General features: G+C 40.8%; 1 protein-coding gene across 4 annotated transcripts; it reads right to left on the bottom strand.

The window, feature by feature from the left end:
• LOC131448942 (glutaminase kidney isoform, mitochondrial-like) lies at positions 1-18,337 on the bottom strand. 4 transcript variants are annotated; one of them, XM_058621781.1, is made up of 18 exons: positions 17,954-18,337; positions 10,684-10,780; positions 9,830-9,948; positions 8,631-8,760; positions 8,219-8,298; positions 7,933-8,096; positions 7,216-7,274; positions 5,480-5,512; positions 4,851-4,909; positions 4,506-4,572; positions 4,381-4,431; positions 3,963-4,139; positions 3,728-3,859; positions 3,499-3,591; positions 3,123-3,184; positions 2,965-3,041; positions 2,339-2,402; positions 1-2,200 (listed from the first exon to the last, which is right to left on the bottom strand). In XM_058621781.1, exons 1-18 carry the CDS (start codon positions 18,223-18,225, stop codon positions 2,047-2,049), a joined length of 1,890 nt encoding a protein of 629 aa, XP_058477764.1. In that variant the 5' UTR covers positions 18,226-18,337; the 3' UTR covers positions 1-2,046. The 4 variants fall into 4 exon arrangements, with proteins under 4 accessions (XP_058477764.1, XP_058477772.1, XP_058477784.1 ...); XM_058621789.1 differs by having other exon boundaries at positions 10,684-10,774; XM_058621801.1 differs by lacking the exons at positions 7,933-8,096; positions 8,219-8,298; positions 8,631-8,760; ... (1 more) ...; positions 10,684-10,780; positions 17,954-18,337 and adding an exon at positions 6,198-6,247 and having other exon boundaries at positions 7,216-7,236.
• Positions 18,338-20,280: the final 1,943 nt, after the last annotated feature.

Below are 20,280 nucleotides of genomic sequence, written 5' to 3'. Positions count from 1 at the left end.
TTTTCTTTTCTTCTAACTTTTATTCAGTGTTTTTAACTGTGAATAAATATCTGCACTGCCGCACTCGGCGACAGCGTAATTATACAATAAAAAGAAAGAAAGCGACACCGACCACGTTACATTCAGTAAACTTCAGTCGCAGCTGCTGCACAGACACAAACAAACAAATAAACAAACAAACATCGTTTTCAAATCTCTTCACCACGACTTCATATCAAAGGAATCACATGGAATCTGACGATCATGATTACATTTCTACTGTATTGCATTTTTAATTTAAACATTGCAGTGTTGTGCTTTTCTTTTCTTTTTTTTTTTTAAATCCACGTTTTAACCCAAAAGTCGCAGTGCGTAACATGTGGTGCTTTTTTATTGTGATTAATCTTCCTCTGTTTGGTCTTTGTCGACAGTGTTCTATTATCAGACCTGAGTGAGGGAGTGTTTGTGTGTATACAGCGGCAGAGCAGGGGCGGACGGGGACAAGAAGAGTTTATCCCATCAAACTGCTGAATGAGAATGAAAGGGTTTTTTATATACTGTATCCATATAAAAAAATACAACACTTCCTGTGTGCAGCGCAGCAGGAATGTCACTGGGTGAAACACCGCGATACTGACCGGTTTGAATGTAACAGACATTTTGTTTATGTTTGAAAGTTATGCACATATAGCTTTAATAAACAAATGGATTCAAGTGCTCCTTCCTGATCAAAGGGATAAACACGTTGTCCACTGCTCTTAGTGGCCCTCATTTATCAAATGTGCGTACACCAAAGAAGTGGGTGTACTCATTTATCGCATTTATCAGCTCAGAAACAGGTCTGTGCCCAACTGAGGTCTGACCTTTTTGGCGGTGATTTTCACGGCCAATCCAGAACTCTTTAACATATGATGACTCATTCAATATCACAAATGAATAACTTAAACAATATAATATAAAATAACCACGTTATCTTTTAAAATTCCGATTCTATGATGCTTACTTTCAGACTGGGACACAACTCTACTTGGTTATATTACCACAATTCAGGATCGTAAACTTAAAAGGAGCGAGGTCTTGAAACCATGGATATGTGGGAGGGAGCCACATTCATCAAAAGCACATTTTATGAGCGTGATATTTAGACCAAGTTTGATAAATGAGGACCAATGTGAGCAGAATCTTCATTGACGATCGATCAGCTGATTCAAAACTCCAACACACTTACAATCATCTCTGAAACAATCTTTCAAGTATGACAGTTTTTACAGAAAAGATAAAAAAATAAACACAATGTGCATTATTAGCTTTTTTTTTTTTTTTTAAGTGCATACACAGAAATCTCGTTTCTGTTAAAGCGTGAAATGAAAATGAGCTATATTTAAATTTGTTGTGGTAATTAAGCGTCTGGCAGTTATCGCAGTGGCTACGTACAAACGTTGATCTCTTTCGACGACAATCGATAAACAAGCTGAACTTTGGCTTTTCACTCGTCGCGTCTTAGTTCCAAGTTCAAAGACAAAAAAATACATTTTAGAGTTTTAGTGAAAACTACGTCACACACTTGTGTGTTCAAAGATGAATCCACTAGACTACAGCTATACATCTATACTTATTTACACAGACCCACGTCGACCTCAGGAATACACACGCACACACACACACACAGTACAATAATTTACAGTTTATCTTAAATAGATAAATAAATACCACGCACGTGTAAGAAACACTGCAAAGTGTTTGGAGGAGGAGGAGGAGGAGGAGGAGTGGGATACACACACACACACACACACCACCACAGTGTGGTGATGATGATGAGGAGTCCATCAACTTTCCCTACAAGTCTACAAAATTGACGACAAAATACAGAAGGAGAAATGAGAACTAACAACATCCACTAACAACACCAGGAGCAGCTTTAAACACGTAGGCTTCTCTGTGTTTAAGGAGCATTTATAGAGATTTCTTTGCTGTTTTAATGCTTTGAACCGTTCCCTGTCCTGTTTGTTGTTTTCCTTTCTCACCGTCTAGACTTGACTTTAACGCTACGTTTCCTCACTTTTCTTTTCAGAGCATACCATCCAGGTTCTTCTCCGCATCCAGGTTCTGCTTGTCTGTGGGGTTCTCCTGAGGACTGTACTTGTTGTGGTAATCGCGGAGGATGGTCAACACGTCGTGGTGGCCGAAGTGGACGGCCTCGTCCATCGGCGTGTTCCCCCACCTGCAGAGCAAATAAAAAAGGTAAACAGTCAGAGAGGTGCACGCAGCATCCCACTCAGGTACTAAAAAAAACAATCACTGAAATTTATGACAATACTTATTTTTTACATTAAAGTACATATTATAGACAGTGCATTACCTGTCTTTGGGAACGGGGTTGACTTTACAGGCCTCCAGAAGGAAGCGAACCACCTCAGCGTGCCCTAAAACACACACATCACATGACATCACACCAGCTTCACTAATGGCGTGTTTCCACCGGCGCGACTCGCCACGGCACGGCGCGGTTATTTTGCCTTTCCACTAGCGATAGTACCTGGTACCTGGTACTTTTCTTGGTACCTGCTCCGGCCGCTGATTGGTCACAGGAAAAGACGTCCGACACAAGAATCAAGCCGAACAATCCCGAAATGTAGATGTTAAAAAGGCTTAACTGAGCCTAAAAACGTGGGTTAATCTCCAACAAGTACCAGGGAAATGTCTCTAATTTCAATATTTAACAGAGGAGTCTGTTGGCGAGCCATCCAATGATTCAGTTACACTGAAAACAACTGCTTTACAAGTCACTAGTCACTCGTTTGTGTGTGTGTGTGTGTGTTGTGTGTGTAAAAAGAAGCAGTAATGACTCCGCCCACATTGAGTAGGTACTACTTTGTAGTGGAAAACCAACCTAAACACCATGCTGTGTCGAGGCGAGGCGAGCTAGGACCATAGGTGGAAACTAACACACTGATTAACACACGACAATGATCCCGGGTGTTTCACCTTCAGCAGCCGCCACATGCAGCGCCGTCCTGGAGTCGTAGTCCCTCTGCTCCATGTCCATGGAGGACAAAGCAAACCTGGTAAATCAAGAATTCAGTATTAAAGAGCTTTGTAGAATCAATGAGGTGGACGGAGAGAAACACGTGAAGTTTGTTCACCTTCTCAAAGCGGAAACGTCTCCAGTGTACGCAGCAAACAGCAGGTTGATCACCGACTTCACCTGAAAACACAACAGACTCGTATTTTCTTCTCATTATTACACACATTTTTGTTAACATAAATAATGACCGTCTTTGTTATCCTTGCACCGCTGAAGGATCACAAAACTAAATTGTGGATTTCTTACATCCGGACTAGCGGTACAGTATTTCTAACAGCAGATGGAGCTGTTATGTAAAAATCACAGTGAGGAGGGGATGTGAGGCAGGAAAAATGCTTAGAATAAAATGTTTTAAAGCCTGTTATAAATAGCATTGAGCCATTTTGTGACAAACGATTGAAAGGAAGAAAAACGACGTCTGATGAAGAACTCACCCTCTGGTCTCCGCCTTCCCTGCGAGGATCGTGTTTCTTAGCAAAGTGCCTCAGATTGTCGTAGTTGTGAAAGTTGAAGTGCGAAACCAGGTCCTGAAAGAGAGAAAGTTCAGCCGTTACTCTGTGTGCTTGAAAGCTGTGAAACGCTGGCTGAAAGTTTGGGGTTCACTGTCTCAGGTTCAGTCCGCCGATGATTCAAACACATTAAAGCGATTAAAGCGGAGGTTACCGTGCAGAACTGGATGCCTCTGACACTGTTGCCCAGCTTGTCCAGAGGAGGAGACCAACACATGATGCCCATCACATTTGGTACGACCAGTAAAATACCACCGGCGACTCCAGACTTTGCGGGCAGACCGACCTGAAACAAGGGGGGGGGGGGGGCATAGTGATGTTTCAGCACCGAATATTATATCGAATATTTTACTGGAGACAGTGTTGCGGCGTGCGAAGGAGTTACTCACGTGGAAAGCAAACTGTCCGGAGAAGTCGTACATGCCGCAGGAGTGCATGAGGCTCAGGGTGTTTCGCACCGACTCGGGGCTCAGCACGCGCTCGCCTGTGATTGGGCAGAAGCCTCCGTTGGCCAGAGTTGCGGCCATGACACTGGCGCTCTCACAGGTCACCTCAATGGAGCACAGCTGCCAGAGAGAGAAACAAAGGGGGGCAATTGTACTTCACCACGTGTACCAGTTTGAGAACACACCAGTAAATATCCAGGAAATAGGTCACAAATTCTCATTTCTTTCACAGCCACAGTCTCACTGTTAAGCGGATGGCATTATGATTTAAGGGAACTAGGTCTTTAATGGACAATGGAAAGATTTTTCCTGCATCTGCCAATCTGAAAAACTTCAATTAGTGTTTAAAGACTGGACTTACCTGGAAGTAGAAGTCGAGGATGGAGGTCATGTCCGTTCCCTCTGGGAAACACTGAAGGAACAAAAAAGGTTATTTTGCAAATCAAGCTAAACAGCTGCTGCTTTGTCAAATTAAAACAACCTTACCTTCTTCTCCTTCAGGTAGTAGCCGATGGCAAAGTTTCTGTCTCCGGACTCGCGCTCAGACTGGAAACTGGGACACAGACAGACAGACAGACAGACAGACAGACAGGCAGAGGAGAGGAGTTTGTTTTTTTCCTTGAAACACTGTGACTCAGCTCATGTTACGTAAACTCTATCAAACCATCCTCGCTCTATGTTTACATCTCTAAAAGTAGCCGCGCGTCCTCGAATTCAGCTCGTCCTATTTCGGGAGGTTGTTTATTTATCTATTTAAAACGTTCACTGATGCTCTAAAATCAGTGAAACGCGTTCATGTGACATGTTTCCGTCGTGGTGGGTTTGACTCACGTGGCGTTGCTGAAGCCCACGTACTCGTTTCCTGCCAGTTTGTTCATGAAGTTCATGACCTGCAGAGACACGGATCAACCAAATTCATTGAGTTCAAATAAAAAAAAAAACAAACCCAGATGTTTATACTTGTAACACACATGCTATGGATATTATATCTACATCAAAACATGTGACATGGTCTTAGATTTTGGATATCATCATATTTGTGAGGACTTTTCTTAGTTTTAAAAGCTGTTGCATTGATAAACATCATTGTGTATTATATTGAATACTAAATATTATAAATTTAATATAATATACTGTATTTTAATTATAAAATACATGAATTTAATAACCCTTCTTTAAATTTAAGCCTCATTATTTGTGTAATAGCCGAATTTGACCACATTTATAGTCAATTTCATTGTTTCTAACACACGTAAATATCCTTTAATTTAACATTAAAAAGCCAAAGAAATAAACCAGGTATTATGTGAAATGAAAGGTAATAATAACATCATGTAATACAGATAATAATACACATACACAGTAGATATTTTAGTTTTTAAGTGTATATACAGTATATCTATATTGGGATATAGACTAAAAATGCAGAGATATTATTTATAATAGTTGATATAACTCACATAGTCAAACTTCTCCGCGTTGCTTGCTCCTTGCTGAAACACAAGCGACATTAATGAAACAACATTTAAATGGAAAAACACACAAACAGTTGCCCACATGTTGACAGTAACACTACGATTCACATCTCTATGGTAATAAAAGCTAAAAACAAGAGCAGGTTTAAGTCACTAGGGTTGTATATAAAAAAATTCATCAGTTATGAGACCAATCAAACCAGTCATGACATCAGATGAATTAAGATTAGAGGTGGCAGACTATCTGGAGATGAGGGAAGTGATATAAAACAGTTAATCCACTCAAAGTCTACAATGAAAAGAATATAAAAAAAAAACTTAAGGTTAAACTAATTATATAGTGTCAGCGTATAATTATATGTGTGTTTTTTAGTGATATTCATGTAAACGTAATCTGTCATGGCTAAAAGGTCCAAGGTAAAAGATGTTTATCATGACAATTTTAGCCTAAAAATAGAACTTAAAAGAAGTATAAAAGAAGTCCTTTTCTACAGAATAATGGAGAATGATACTAAAACAGTGTTGATTCCGAGCTGTTCTGTTTATAATCCAGACGTATAAACAGTTTAGAGAATGCATGTGTAAAGAAAAGAAAGTATAAAAGCAACATTTAAACATTCATAAACGGCCATGTGAAGGCTAAAAGCTTGTCACAAATCCAGACCAAAGAGGGGAAGAATGATTAAAAAGGGAAAAAAATTACCAACGTCATTGACCTGTTGCTGTGGTCATAATTTCCCAAAGATCCTAATGCTGTAAAATATGCAACAACACATAAAACCACACAACGAGCCTTGAAAAAGGTACATTGCACACATTGAGTGTATCTGAAGTGCAGATCTAGATTCATAGAGAGAGGAGAGAGGAGGAGGAGGCACGCATGCAGACAGTCCCTGGTAGAAGATGGCTGAATTATAATCTCAGATAAATCTGCTGATGGTTATTCTTATATTTACATATTTATGGACAGTTATAGATATTTGACCCACTCCTACACACAACACACTCACATGATTGGGACATTCTAAGGTTTAACATGTTAACTTTGTTGGCTGCAAACTATCAAATAGAGCCGTGTTCACAAATGTACTTAATCCACGTTTCATTTTTTCATTAAGAAGAGTGTCATGTCCTAATTAAACTGCTGCCGACGACCTCGTGGACTCCCGTTAATCCTCACCGGCCACTTGAGGAAAGATACTGAGGTTTCAATTTTAATTAAGTTCAGCAGGTGATGCTCAAGTGGTTTTTTTACAGAGCAGTGATTCCTGCTTTATATGTGTGTGTGTGTGTGTGTGTGAGAATGAAATACTGATGAAAGCTGAAAGTGTGACTGAAGTGACCTGACTGAACCACGCTGTTCTGGCTCCATCTCCACCCACATTCTGGACTCACTGAACTCTGTGTGTGTGTGTGTGTGTGTGTGTGTGTGTGTGTGAGCAGGATATCCGAGCTTTCAACCAAATCCCCTTTCAGTGTGATTATCTATAATCTTAATCTCCCCGTACAAACTAAATCTGGCGGAAACACGCTCTCCAGATGATCATCATTCGCTGGACTTTCTAGTTGTAAATTCAAAATTTGATAATAAAATTACAACTCTAAGACAGAATACACGTGAAAAAACTAGGTTTAGTTTTCGTTAAAAACAAACTCACAAGCCTGTTTGTCTTTCAAGTACATTTTTTTTAATGATAAAGTATTAAAAAAATATACCTTACCTTAATGAGGGAGGTACACACGATCGCACCAGCATTAACCATGGGATTGTGTGGTTTATCTGCCAAAGACAAAAAGTCATCTTTAAGTCAAAAATAAAAAGTCTTACAGGGACACTGAGGAACAAGATAAGCAACTACACAATATCTGAACACTTTGACTTCTTTCCTGTGTTGTTTGAATCCCTTTCTTTTTCAACAGGCCACAACAAATGAAAATAAACAACTGGATTATTTCAGTTGCAAGCGAATCCTCCACTTTGTTCAGTGACAACAAAGAAGGGAAACGTGGGGAACTCAAAAACAAACGATATTTTTATAACGTGTGGTTATAATACAAGCTGTACAGTAACAGGCAAGCATATAACATTTCTACACCTGTGTGTAGACCTTTCCTCAGAGATTATCTTACTGTATATCACAAGGTCAAAACACTACTTTCTGTATTTGGATACAGAATACATATTTAATCATTAAAAAACAGGCACATTAGCATCAGAAACAGGCTCTTAGAGTACGGCCACTCTCTCGTGCCCTCCTGCTTCAGTGATGAAAACTCTCATTAACTATTTAACACAACTTCAGAGTAACTGGGATTTGATGGATCCACTTACAGACAATAATATTTGAACCTCGAGAGAAAGTTCAATGGTGGCCGTTATCATAACGTAGAGAGAGTGTGTTTGTGTGTGTGTGTGTGTGGAGTGACTGCTTCCTCACCGTCCTCATTCAGGAAGAGCTTGTTGAACCTCAGGCCGCTGGGCTCTTTGCCGATGAAGCGGTGGACGTACTCGGTGCCGTGGTCGTGGACGGCGATGGAGTACTTCAGCGGCTTGACGCAGGACTGCAGACAGAAGGGCACCTTGGTGTCGCCAACGGTGTGCCTACAGGTAGAGGCATCCATTTAAACATACGTTCAGACATCGTGGCAGCGTCTACAGCTTCTCGTCTCAAAGTGTTCCGTGCTCGTGCCGTCTTTGAGCATTCCTAAGACTGAAGACTGTACCTCTGTCCATCTACGGTGCACAGGGACACGGCCCACAGGTCTGGACTGAAGCGGGACAACTGGGGGATGTAGTCTGCCACCTATAGCGTAACAGAACAGTTTGTATTTGTAACACTTCACATGACACATTAGGGCTGTCACTTTTTAGAAATATAATATAGTGATGTTTTTAAAACAGGAGTTAACTTCTTAATCTAATGGTTTGACACAATCACCAACACAAAAGCAGCATCTGAAAGTATTTTGGGTTCTTCAATGTAGGATGCTGCTCTCTTTTCTGTCTAAGCATAGACATCCTCAACATACAGTAGAGCAGCTGTATTTGTTTGTTTGTTTGTTTTTTATCTTCAGCCAGAGATAAAGCTCCATATTTCTACATTTGGAGGAAAGGAGCACCGCAGCGCTGACTCACCTGCCCTCCGGACATGTTTTTTGCATTTTCAAAGAGGTCGTTGATGTGGCCACAGAAGGGCTGGAAGTCGGGGATGACAAACTTCTTCCGAAAGGCCTGGGTGAGCAGAACAATGTTGCTCTGGACACATCTGAGGCAGGGGACAACACGACACACAAGTTCAGCCCACTGCTTAGACATGGAAACGGATTATGCAAATGACACCTTTGCTTCAAAGGGTAGACCTGCTGGTCAAGAGGGAAACCCAGGTTCAGCGACTTTATTCCAAGGCTAAAATGTTTCCAGTAACAGAGTGTGCTTGTTTTCATTGTTGTTGTTTTTAAGTTGGGTCCTAATTCCTATCAGTTACTGTTCCAAGAGTAATCAATGTGTCTGTCCTGATGTTGATCATTTGAGAGATTAAGAAAACAGATAGCAAACGCGCAGTTTTTGGTCCTAAGCGTCGCTTTTCTGGTAGCCGAGAGATTTCGTTATCGCGTTGCATCAGACCCGGCCTAATCCCTGAAGCACTGGATCCCTGCAGTGAAAACACACGCTTCGCTCCGCCGCCTGCACTCGTGCTTCCCTCTGTGAGGCTGAGCTCTATAAATAACCCTGGGGAGTGGAAGCGATGGACCCCAGCCACGAGCGCCGGCACCGGGGTCTGTTCGGTGAGGACTCTGGTGAGTCGTCATATGCCCCGACTCGCCATGCTGCCGCTTCCCAAGCTGTCACCCGATTCGGTCTCAGCATCATTTCCTCTGGGGGAGTCACTCAGGGTGGGAGGTTGTTTTACTTTACACCTATGCTTGATTTGTTTTTGCAATGAGTGACACATGTTTATTTTAACTGTTTTCACGTCAGGTTTTTGGCTCTTTTTGGCTCTTAATTCTTTACTTTATGTTTTAGGGCAGGTGCAATATTACTATTTTAATCCGTGTTATTGATATTCAGTTAATTATACGTTCTTTGTAGGCTGTTTGGTGTCTCATTTGTGCTATAACTGAAAATGGAATTAAATAGATATTTTATATGCATACATGGCTGCTTTGTTAAACTTAAAGGCCTCATTCCTTCACCCGTGTTCTGATGAATAATTAATAACGTGAAGTGACCCTTTTCTGTGGTTAAGGACCAACATTATTCATTCTTACTTTAAAAGGACCATCAAATAATACCATAAATAACTACTGTACTGTGAGTGTAGGGGGAATGCCTACTTCTTGAAGAGGTGTCTGTCAAGTGCTCCATCGGAGGTCGTCTTCAAGGTCACCTTCAGCATCTCCATACATTCTTTCAGCCGAGGGTCTCCTGTGCGAAGCCCCGTAGCTTTGAGAGCCTGTGGAGAGAGAGGAGTGGAGGGAACAACGTGATTAAGACAGCCTGACAACAAATCGATAAAGCTACGAGCCGTGAACGGAGGCTTCTGAAGAGGCTAACAAGAGGAGTTATCCTGCTCATAATTCAACCAGAGACAGATTTATGCAGCAGGGAGGCTCTCACTGCAAATCTGATCATACGTACTGACTATGCACAATACCCACATTTGGTGACTTGCGTTTAATAATACAAGTTTTCTTTGCATAACCTGCAGAAATAAGTCATTTGTATCTTATTTTACTTTCCTTAGTTGTTTTTTTTTATATATATTCCTATGGTATCTGGAGGGATGAGCCAATTTATGTGACAGCATCTGTAAGGTTAAATGTGTGCTAATTCACAGATACTGTTATGAATGGCTGATATACAGGACTTAAAAAGCAGTTTTACTTCATATTTTGCCTGGACAAAGCAGTAAATAAACATTAAATAATAATAAAGGTAAAAAACAAACACATATATATGTTAAGTAGTGCCAACATTGTTGTTTTATACACTGGTATAAGCCCAGATTTTTAGAACTGGTGCATTCTTACTATTCACACCTTGTTTTCTTTTTTCACAGTGACTTTAATGACAATAAATATTATATATTTAGGGTAGTTAGTGGTTTTAATATCCTGTCACTATTGTTAGAGAAGATTTTCTGCTGTCAGCGTCACTTGTTTGGCGCAAAGCCTCAAATAAAACTCACTGTGGTGAATTTGTGTGCAGGGATTTTATCCTGGCCCCCTGCGATGGTGTAGAAAAGCAGGTCCTCCAGACTGGGCAGGATGCCTGCCTTCCTTCTCCTGCAGGGAAGACAAAAAAGAAAAAACACACAGAAAGAAAAAGTGAGGTCCTCTGAGGAAGACACATGGAGAGGAACTGCAGTAGAGGAGAAGGAAAAAAAAAAAGCTTTTTGACTGCAAGGAGAAGCGCTGAGTAATAGCTGTAATCCTGCATTGGAAAACATTACTTTACACAAGCCTTATTTCAGTATTATAACCTGTGGAAAAGATTGTTTACAGCCCAATATAATACAAGAAACAAAGCTGTCCTGTCTGTCAGCATTACAGCACAGTATATTAGGAATCATTTCACTTTGAGATGAGCACTGATATCAGGACTTGTACTTTTCCAGAGGTTAATATCCTGCCATAAGGCCTGTGTAATGTAAACTGTTAATCTGTTAATCTATTCTTTTCTAGAATACCAGCCAGGAATGTTTAACAACATGAGATGGGAAACGGAGCAGCCTCGGGGGGAGAGGTTTGTGCTTTCTGTAGTTGATACTGCCGCTGCCAGTTCAGCTCAGTAAAAACAGCGTGTGACCTGCGATGACAGGGCCTCGACTGTGGCACATGATGACAGGGAGTCTGGCCTCTGGCATAATGATGACACATTGTTCAGTCGCTGGACGACAGCGCAGTCACCAGCCGAGCGCTGAAATATCCAGAGGTCAGACTTTGGCCAAGATTCCAACATCACCATGAGTCTGCAGCTCTGCTGCACATAAAGTGAACTAAAACTTAATCCACGGTTAATGATTACTGTGTTTGGTTAGTTTTATGGTCTACAGCTATGGTCTGGCTGGTATTCTAAGCAGTGATCCCACATCAAGTCAGTCTATAGGAGGAAAGTTAGTCGTGTCAGGTGACCGGCTCACAGCAGTCTCTCTGCTATGATTCATATCAGCACCAAATTGGATTGTGCAAAGCTCTGGGTGCCCAGGCTCACGATGTCCTGCAATGCATCATGGGCCACTGGGCTGTGTGCTAGGGAGAGGATGTCTGGAGGTAAAGCTTTGGCTGGCAGGTGGCTCCTCTCATCAGCCAACCAGAAACAAAAAGCTGACTTTAAACCCTTGGAGACACAAGAGGTAGGAAAAACTGTACATCAGTCTGGATTTTACGGACTCAGCACTAACACGCTCTCCTCTGGATTGACTCAGCAGAAGTGAGCCGTCAGGAAATTATAAGCCCTGCCAGAGAAAACTCACCATTAATACAATTAATTCTAATCATGGAGCCAAATTGTTTAGGAAAGTAAATGGATATTGATTTCCTTTGTAGAAAAAGTCAAACTAGGAAAAGCAGGTACTTGTGCTTTGTTCCATTTAATGTCTGAAGTCAGAAATTCTGAGAAATTGCGTCTCAAACACAAAACAAACATGGCTGCAAAACATACAACCAATTCATTACTGGTGATAAATGTGGAGCTGAAATTATGTGGCAGTACATAATATCAACATCTCAGATGAACCATGTTTCATACTGTAGAATTCTGACTTTAAAATCTGAATTTGTGACTTCAACATGCATGAAACTCGGCTTTAATACTGATAACATTTTCTTTGATTGCTTGTTGGCGTTGTCCATCTCTGACTTCATTAATGGACAATTAATGCCTGCCAGTGGGGAAGGAATACACATCAGAGAGTGTGTGTGTAAAGAGGGAGGAAGGAGGGATGAAGGGATGAAATCATGGAACGAGGGGATTCAAGCGCAGCCGCTGGGAGGAAGTGAGGTTAGGTAAAAGCGGTTGTGGGGTTTCTGCAGAAAACCTCTACTTCTACTGGAAAATGGGTTCAAAAAAACAAACAAAAAACTAAAATAAAAATCGAAACATACTTACAAATGCAAAGCAAGTAGATCAACAACAGGAAGAGAGAGAGAGTGAAGAGGGAAGAATACTGGATTAGTATCAGTGACTTTGACATTTACAGTACAGTATCAGATTGCAACAATAAACCCTTAATGTAACACTGAACCACAACACAGTGACAAAATGGACATAAATCAATGTTATTCAGAAAAGCATGAATACTGTCAGAAGAAAAATCCATACAACATCTTCCAAAAACCTAAAAGAAAGTCACATTACTACGTTATATAAATATATTGAATGATTTCACATTAAAAATTGACCTGAAAAATGTATGATTATTAAGATTAGGATTATTACTGGAGCTCAAGGACTGCAAACACAGACTCAAACTTGATACAGTACCTTTTTATTATCGGAATAATAAGTCTGTGCTCAGACAGACAGAAATAGCACTGACAGGAGTGATGTTCTTGTTTGGCCTGAGAGAGATGTCACCTCTGGGAGTATCATCACCAGCAGGTTAGAGGTGGACATGCTTGAACATCTGGAGAAGCCTCATTAATCTACCACCACAAGAAGCAGCAGCAGCAGCAGCAGCAGCAGCAGCAGCAGCCTCCTTCTCCATCCACCCCCCTTTGTGTTTTTAAAGGTCAGCTTTGTGAGTCATGCACACACACACACACACACACACACAGTTTGTCCAGGAAGTGAAACCACAGTTCTGCGGCTGCACAAATCCATTTTGCGTCGTGCAACAAGGAGACGCTACTTTACAGTGGTGGCCATCTTGTGCCGCCATGTTTCTACAGGAGCCCTTACAGACAAACCAAGTTTTGAAGTGGAAACTTACTCACAAACACGAGGACGAGGACAAACAACATCATTTCTGATATTGCGAAGGCCAACATATCCGCATGACGCCCTTGGGAAGGGAAGGGGTGATTTGATGCTGAGTTTCCATTATGGTGCAGTTTGCTACAGTACAGTACAGTACTTTTGGGTCAGGCTTGCATTAACAGTACCAAGCTTTGTATGGGAGGAGACTGCGAGCGTTGAAGTAATGGGTCGCAAGGGAGTCTTGTTTTCCTGTCGCAGAATCGGCTGACTGTCATGGGTGGAGCAAGGACCTCACGGTAACATTTTACTCAGTTATTTTGGTACTATTCCGAATGGAAACGTAAAGAAATGCGTAGCGTACCACACAAACCGTGGAAACACAGCTTGAGATTAGGTTAGAATCTAAAGTCTCATCATCAGATGTCACATACTGGACTGTTAAAAGGACTCTATTTGTGTGCTGATAGAACTAACCTACATTTGAAGCCGACTCGTCGATTTTCAGTTCCACTCACAAGACACAAAATCATTCCACCGCACTCGGCTCACTATGGATTTATGTTGTTTCATTTAACTGACGCACCTGGCGTCGCTGAGCAGAGGCGACAATCTGACACCATCTCAGCATCTGGATTGAGTCGTCTGCGGTAACTGCAGCAATAATCTGATTGGATCAATGGTGCTGGTTTCGCCGCCTCACAGATGTCATGACAAATTGACGTGGGGTGGAGGCAGACATTAGGCCGGGAGCGTTGAGAGGCGGCGCAGCACAAATCAATCTGCGTCACAGTGACTCATCTGCTCCTTTAGGCCACGACAACTGCTGGGCAGCACGCCAGCGCAGAGGCTTTGGTGCAAAAACTGTGGAAAAAAAAAAAAATCATGTAGGCGGGATAAACTCCACTGCCTTACAAACATTTTAACCCCTTATTAGCCAGGGCACAGCCTCGGGGGCTAAACGCTGCCTGGGCCTCTGGGACGTCTGAGCGCGTGTGTCCAAAGCATCAGCATTGCTTTTCACCTGTCCCCCGTGAGAAGAGAGATAATGCTGCTGCATGCTGCTGCCACTTAGAGGAGAAATGCTGCTGCCAAAGCCGACTGGTTCAACAACTCTTCGGAAAGGCAAGGTAACTTCTTTCTGAACAACCAAACAGGCACGGTGGGACACTGTTAACCAAGAAAGAGAGAGGGCACGCTGGTTCTGACTGTGTCTCACTGTGTCTGTCCATCATGGTACACTGGACAGAGACGATCACAGCAACGACAGACAACGGCCCAAAACTACATACTGGTGTGAGATATGATTTGCTGTCAAGACACTGTTACCATAGAAACCAAAAGGGATGAAGCCCTCCAGCACTTCTCTACAAGAGAATAATGCTATATGACACACACCCTAACCCGGCTAACAAATGTGTCATTGTCTTTTAAAATATGGATGATAGTGGAGTGAGTAAGCAGCATCAGTTCTGCCATAGACAATTACATTCACTTAGATTTTTTAAATATAAAAAAAAGCACATTTAAATGCAAATGAACACTGTGGAAAATGAGGTGTTAAATGATCATTTGATTGCATGTCTGCATGATCACATAATTAATAAAATTGCAATATTTATAGAGTTTTCTGCCAGTTGGCTGACTGGTTATTGGTACGACCCAACAAAAAATTTAAATATTTATCATTTGAGCCAATAGAGTGCATGTGAAAATCTGATTTATATTGAATAATTTGGATTTGTTGTGCATTGACAACCAAAGGATCAGATGACTCATTGCCTTTTAAATCTAACTTCCAAGAACTGATGATTACAAAAAAAAAAACATAAAGCTGCTTAATCACATTAATGAATCCTGAGTCATGCTGAATCTAAAATGTCGACTGATTTCGCACACATTTAAGTCTAGTATATTTGACAGAGTGAGCTGAGGCTCCACTTAAACTGAAATGTGTCCCCGGGGGTAAACAAGACGCTGGTGAACACCAGTCAGCAAAGCTAATGACTGCCTGAACATGGCTGACAGCTTAGGCAAATTGTCCGTGAACAGACACAAATGGGACAACGACCTCGGCCTGCAAAGTCAATGAGGTGTTTTATATCCGTGGAAAGTATACGGGGAGTTTACATGCTGGTGTCACAGCTCATTCCAATGTTTACCACTAAGGACTGTAATCTAACCCTAATTTACTGTGCAACACAGCAAAACATATATATATACAGTATATATAAATGAAATGAACATCTATATTTGCACCAGATTAAAGCAACAAAAGACTGGCAACTAATCCACTGCCGTTTTTAAATGTTAATAAACACTGTTACGATTAATTTTCATTCATCAACTACTGTGTAAAATACTGACATAACCTTGGTATTAAATGTCAGAATAGCAGCCTGACTGACTGCATTTCAGCAATGTCTGTTTCAAATATCTAAATAAAACAGGGGCTGCAATCAACACCGAAATATAAGACTGCACAATTAATTCATTAAGTAATTTGAAGCAACACAATTAGCAAATCACAAAGGTTTGGCAATTTATGTTTAATTTTTTCGATTGCTTTACATTCAATGTGTGCCGATCAAAATCACTTATTAATCGATTAGATCATTTGGGAACTATTCTGACAATCAATTCATTGGTTTGTGTTTTCAAAACAAGTTTTCTGATTATTCAGCTTCTTAAATGTAAATATTTCCTGGTTTCTCTGCTCCATATAACAAAGAAATCAATAAAGCTGAATATGTTGGTTTGTGGACAAAAAGGTTTGGGAAACACAGATTAAGATTTCGTGGTCTCAAACAACTAACTGATTAATCCAGAAAATAAACCTTGTAGCTATTATTGTATCATTGGCTGCTCCATTACTTTTTAAACCTATTAAAGCTTGACTTTCAAATAAAACAATCACATTTGCAAGCACAATTGCAATATCGATCATTAAAATCACGGTTATATATTTCCCCCCTGATTATTCAGCCCTTAGAGAGAGAAGGGGAGCATCATTTTTACATGTTGACAGATTCACATCTCCGGCCTACAAATGCAGCCACAGACTACGGTTACAATCAATATATGTCAGTGAAGTATTAGATATTTGTTATTTTGGTACCCTCAATGTCAGCTGGGATTGGCTCCAGAGCCTCGACCCTCAAAGTTTAAACCGGTTGTGACCTTTTACAGGTCAGATGTTTCAAGAGGGGATAACAAATGTTTCCCTACACCAAAATGCAGCAACAGCATTAGATTTTTAAGGGTTGCTTTTTTGCAAGCGGTGAATGTTTTTCTGGGAAAGGTCGGACATCATTAGCTGGTCAGCAGCTGAAAGCGATGCTGTGAAAAGGCAGCATGATAATAATCAAACATTCTCAGAGCTCATCCTGAGTGGATCAACTGATGTCAATGGGTTTTAAGAGGGGACAACGAGGCCCCAGATCAACCTGTGAGGTTAACTAGGATTTTTTTGGTCATCAAATGCTTTTAACCTGCATCTGATCCATCACATGGGAGAGCTCTCGTTCTCACTTCACCGTCAGCAAGCACTCATTTCACCTCATTACAACAAACACCTTTGCCATACACAGTTAATTATAGCTTGACACTTAGAATCACACTTTTTATGCTTGTTATGGTTAAACTACAATTACCTTTATGTATGTTTAATGTATTCTCTTTAGAGATGAATGGTGCTTCTAGTCATATTTATATGTATTACATATCTTACACTTGATCAAAACTATATATTTGACAGTCAATATATATCAATTGTTCACATTGCTAGATGTAATATTGACTGACCTTCATCAGACATCAGCCTCAGGCCTTGTCCTGATGCTCAGTTATCAGCATGGTGCACAGTTAAGTTCGCTAATTGCTATAGTGCGATTTTAATAAGCTGACATCATGATATCAGTGGTTTGATATTAAGTGTTGCAGAGAAAAGCTGCATCTCCTGGTGATCACGAGTCACGACACCTGGCTGCCTATGCGTCCATTTTCGGACACGCTTGAAAATAAAGCGACTTTTACTTGTTTTATACGCTCTAAAACATTACCCAAGAGACACATCAGAGTAGTACATAATGTACCTGTGGTGTTTTAATTTGGGGGTTTTGTGAGTGGTTTTATCTAAGCCGAAGCATCGAACCTGTCCGATAATGGATCTCGCTTTCTTGGCCACAATTCTCTGGACGCTAACTACCGGTGCACACGGAGCTTCCATGAATGCAGAAGTACATTCTGAAGATCGACGAGTGAAACATTGCACATCTGTTAAATGCAAAACATACAAATATGACATTGCAAATAAAGTGTAAAAGTAATGATAGTAGTCAGTAATGAATTCGGCATATATTTTGCTAGCAAATATTGACTCCCTCCCATAAATAAAGACACTATAAGGGATAGATTCTACGCATTATTGCCTTCTTCAATGACCACAGATGGTCTACTAAATTGCCATTTTTTCCTATGGAGTTCGGCCTACCGTGAAGCTAGCAGCTAACGAGCCACCAGATCGCGTTAACGTTACTCACTTCTCCGATGAGGAGTCTTTGGAAGCATCATTGGAGGCGTCGCCTTTGTCACAGAAGCTCCTCACTCCGTGTTTTCTGGTCAAGTGCTGTGGGGCTCTCCACCCGGCAAATGCCCTCCCTCTGCCCGGCGACCTCCCATCCGACGCCCCGCTGCTGAAGCAGGCGGCGGCTGCAGGTGCCGCTTTCACGCCGACTCTGCTGCATGTGAACGGACGCTTCAGCTGGGTCTGAAACAACTCGTTAAAGGCGACCGTGGACCGAAAATTTAACATTTTCAACCCCGTAGAGTAAACTGTGAGGTGGGAATAGCTCCTGTTAAACCCAGTCAGGACTGTGGATGAGCGGTGACGGTCGTGTAACGGTTTCCTCAGTCGGATGATGGGATACACCCTACAACCTACCTTACACACCGCGCGCGTTTTGATTGGTCACTGAAAACTCATATCTGCCTCTGATTGGTCAGCTGAGCTGTCCATCAACAGCGTAGTAGGCGGTGTTTTCTCTTGTGATTGTATTACTTTGTGACAGTAAACAAACATTCTATAGCAAGTCTTTTAATGATTATAATATACAGTTTATTTAGCTTAAATAACACACTTTAGATGATTAAAAAAATAGGAAATTAAATAATATTATTAAACATTAATATGCCATAGTTTTAGTATTAAGTATTTAGTATTTAAATGCATTCCTATGTATGTACCAATTTTATAGCTTTCTTTTTCTCATTATAGTATAAGTGTGAGTGTAGGAATGGCAAATACAATCACTTGAATATTTAAGTGTTTTTGTCAAGATATTCCTAAACAACTATAAAAACATTTACAGTAAAGGTAATAATACTGCAGTGCATTTTAGTGGGTAGCATTTTTATGGTAATTGGAATCATCCTAGGGAACTCTAGTACTGTAACTGTGCGTGTAGTAATGGCAAATAAAATCTTGAATCTTAAAAGTGCTTTTGGCAAACAAATAAATCAAAAACAGGAAATGCATTGACAGGAAAACAAAAAGAGAGCGACACAAAGGCGAAGCCACACAATGAAATGACAGCATAAATCAAAGGAAAAGAGAAATGAAACCACGAAGACAATGTCACGCATAGTGACTGAAAGAATGAAAATATAAGAATAGAGGGACGAAAGGGGGATAAATGGTCTATAGCACACTGCAAAATGGGGTTTTAAAGTGATTTAAAAGAATACACTGAATCTGAGAGATAGTTTGTGATGAACCTCTGAATTTTCAGGCCAAATTAGTTTCATTAAAGGGTTAAAAATAAACCTCCATCTGGCTGTTTGGTTAAACTTGGTCACTTTTATCTGTGCAGCTTCACTGCTGCGACGCTCTCTTCACAGCATTTAATGAATGGAATCAGGAGCAGCACAGATGTTTGATGATGTCTTGTCATGGTCTGACACCGTGTGAATTATTCTGGTACTGCGGCATCATCATCACCACCACCACCTCCTGCGGTTTCACAGCAGACGGTCACAGCGCCACCTCCTGGTTAGAAGGGACGTCTGTTTGGGGTCACAGGCAACCAAGGTCACAGTCACAGAAAAAATAGGTTCCAAACAGGTCTCAAAAACAAAGACTGAAGTGTTAATTAGTAGATCATTTACATGCAGGGTGCATATTTACATATTTTATATTTTGATATTTGATATTTGTATATTTGACATTTGCAAATGTAAATCTTTCTGTAAAATGTGATTCCCCACACAAAATGTCCTTCAGTATGTTGTATATTCTTGTATTTGACAGCACTTTAACGTCAGTCTTGACCTCTTTGTGTGTCCAGGTGGGTGGAAATGTGACATAAGGCATCAACTCTACGAATGAAATGACTCACTGGAAAGTATGGTTGTTTTTTTTTTCTTCTTTTTTTCTTTTAAATGCTGCTTCACTTTGCTTATCTGCATCGCTAGAAACTTTTTGTCCGACTTTATCTGAATGGCAGTAAACTCCACCCACCTGGCTGCTCCAAAGTGGGGTTAAAACAAACACATCGACGGTGACTAATAACGACTTCCTTGGAACCGCGAACCATCAGTGAATCTGGACAACGTCGACTGGAAGAAACCCAAACTCAGCAGCTTTGATTTGTGCGTAATTCGTGACTGGGAAATTCCAACGAAATCTTTTTTTTAATGTGGGTTGTTATTTTACAGGAATCCACAATTTCAAAGAGAATAATAAACACGTTATTTTGATACTGGTTGATAAATCATGAGGCCTTTTCTCAGTCTGTTATGGATGACTATGCAAGTTTGCTGTGTTTGCTTTTCTTTCATCTTTACTGTATTTGGTCTAAATTTATGATAT

The sequence above is a fragment of the Solea solea genome, chromosome 2, assembly GCF_958295425.1.
Source record: "Solea solea chromosome 2, fSolSol10.1, whole genome shotgun sequence".
Taxonomy (NCBI): Eukaryota; Metazoa; Chordata; class Actinopteri; order Pleuronectiformes; family Soleidae; genus Solea; species Solea solea.
Note: the sequence above shows the minus strand (reverse complement) of the source record. Positions and strands in the feature narration are given on the sequence as shown.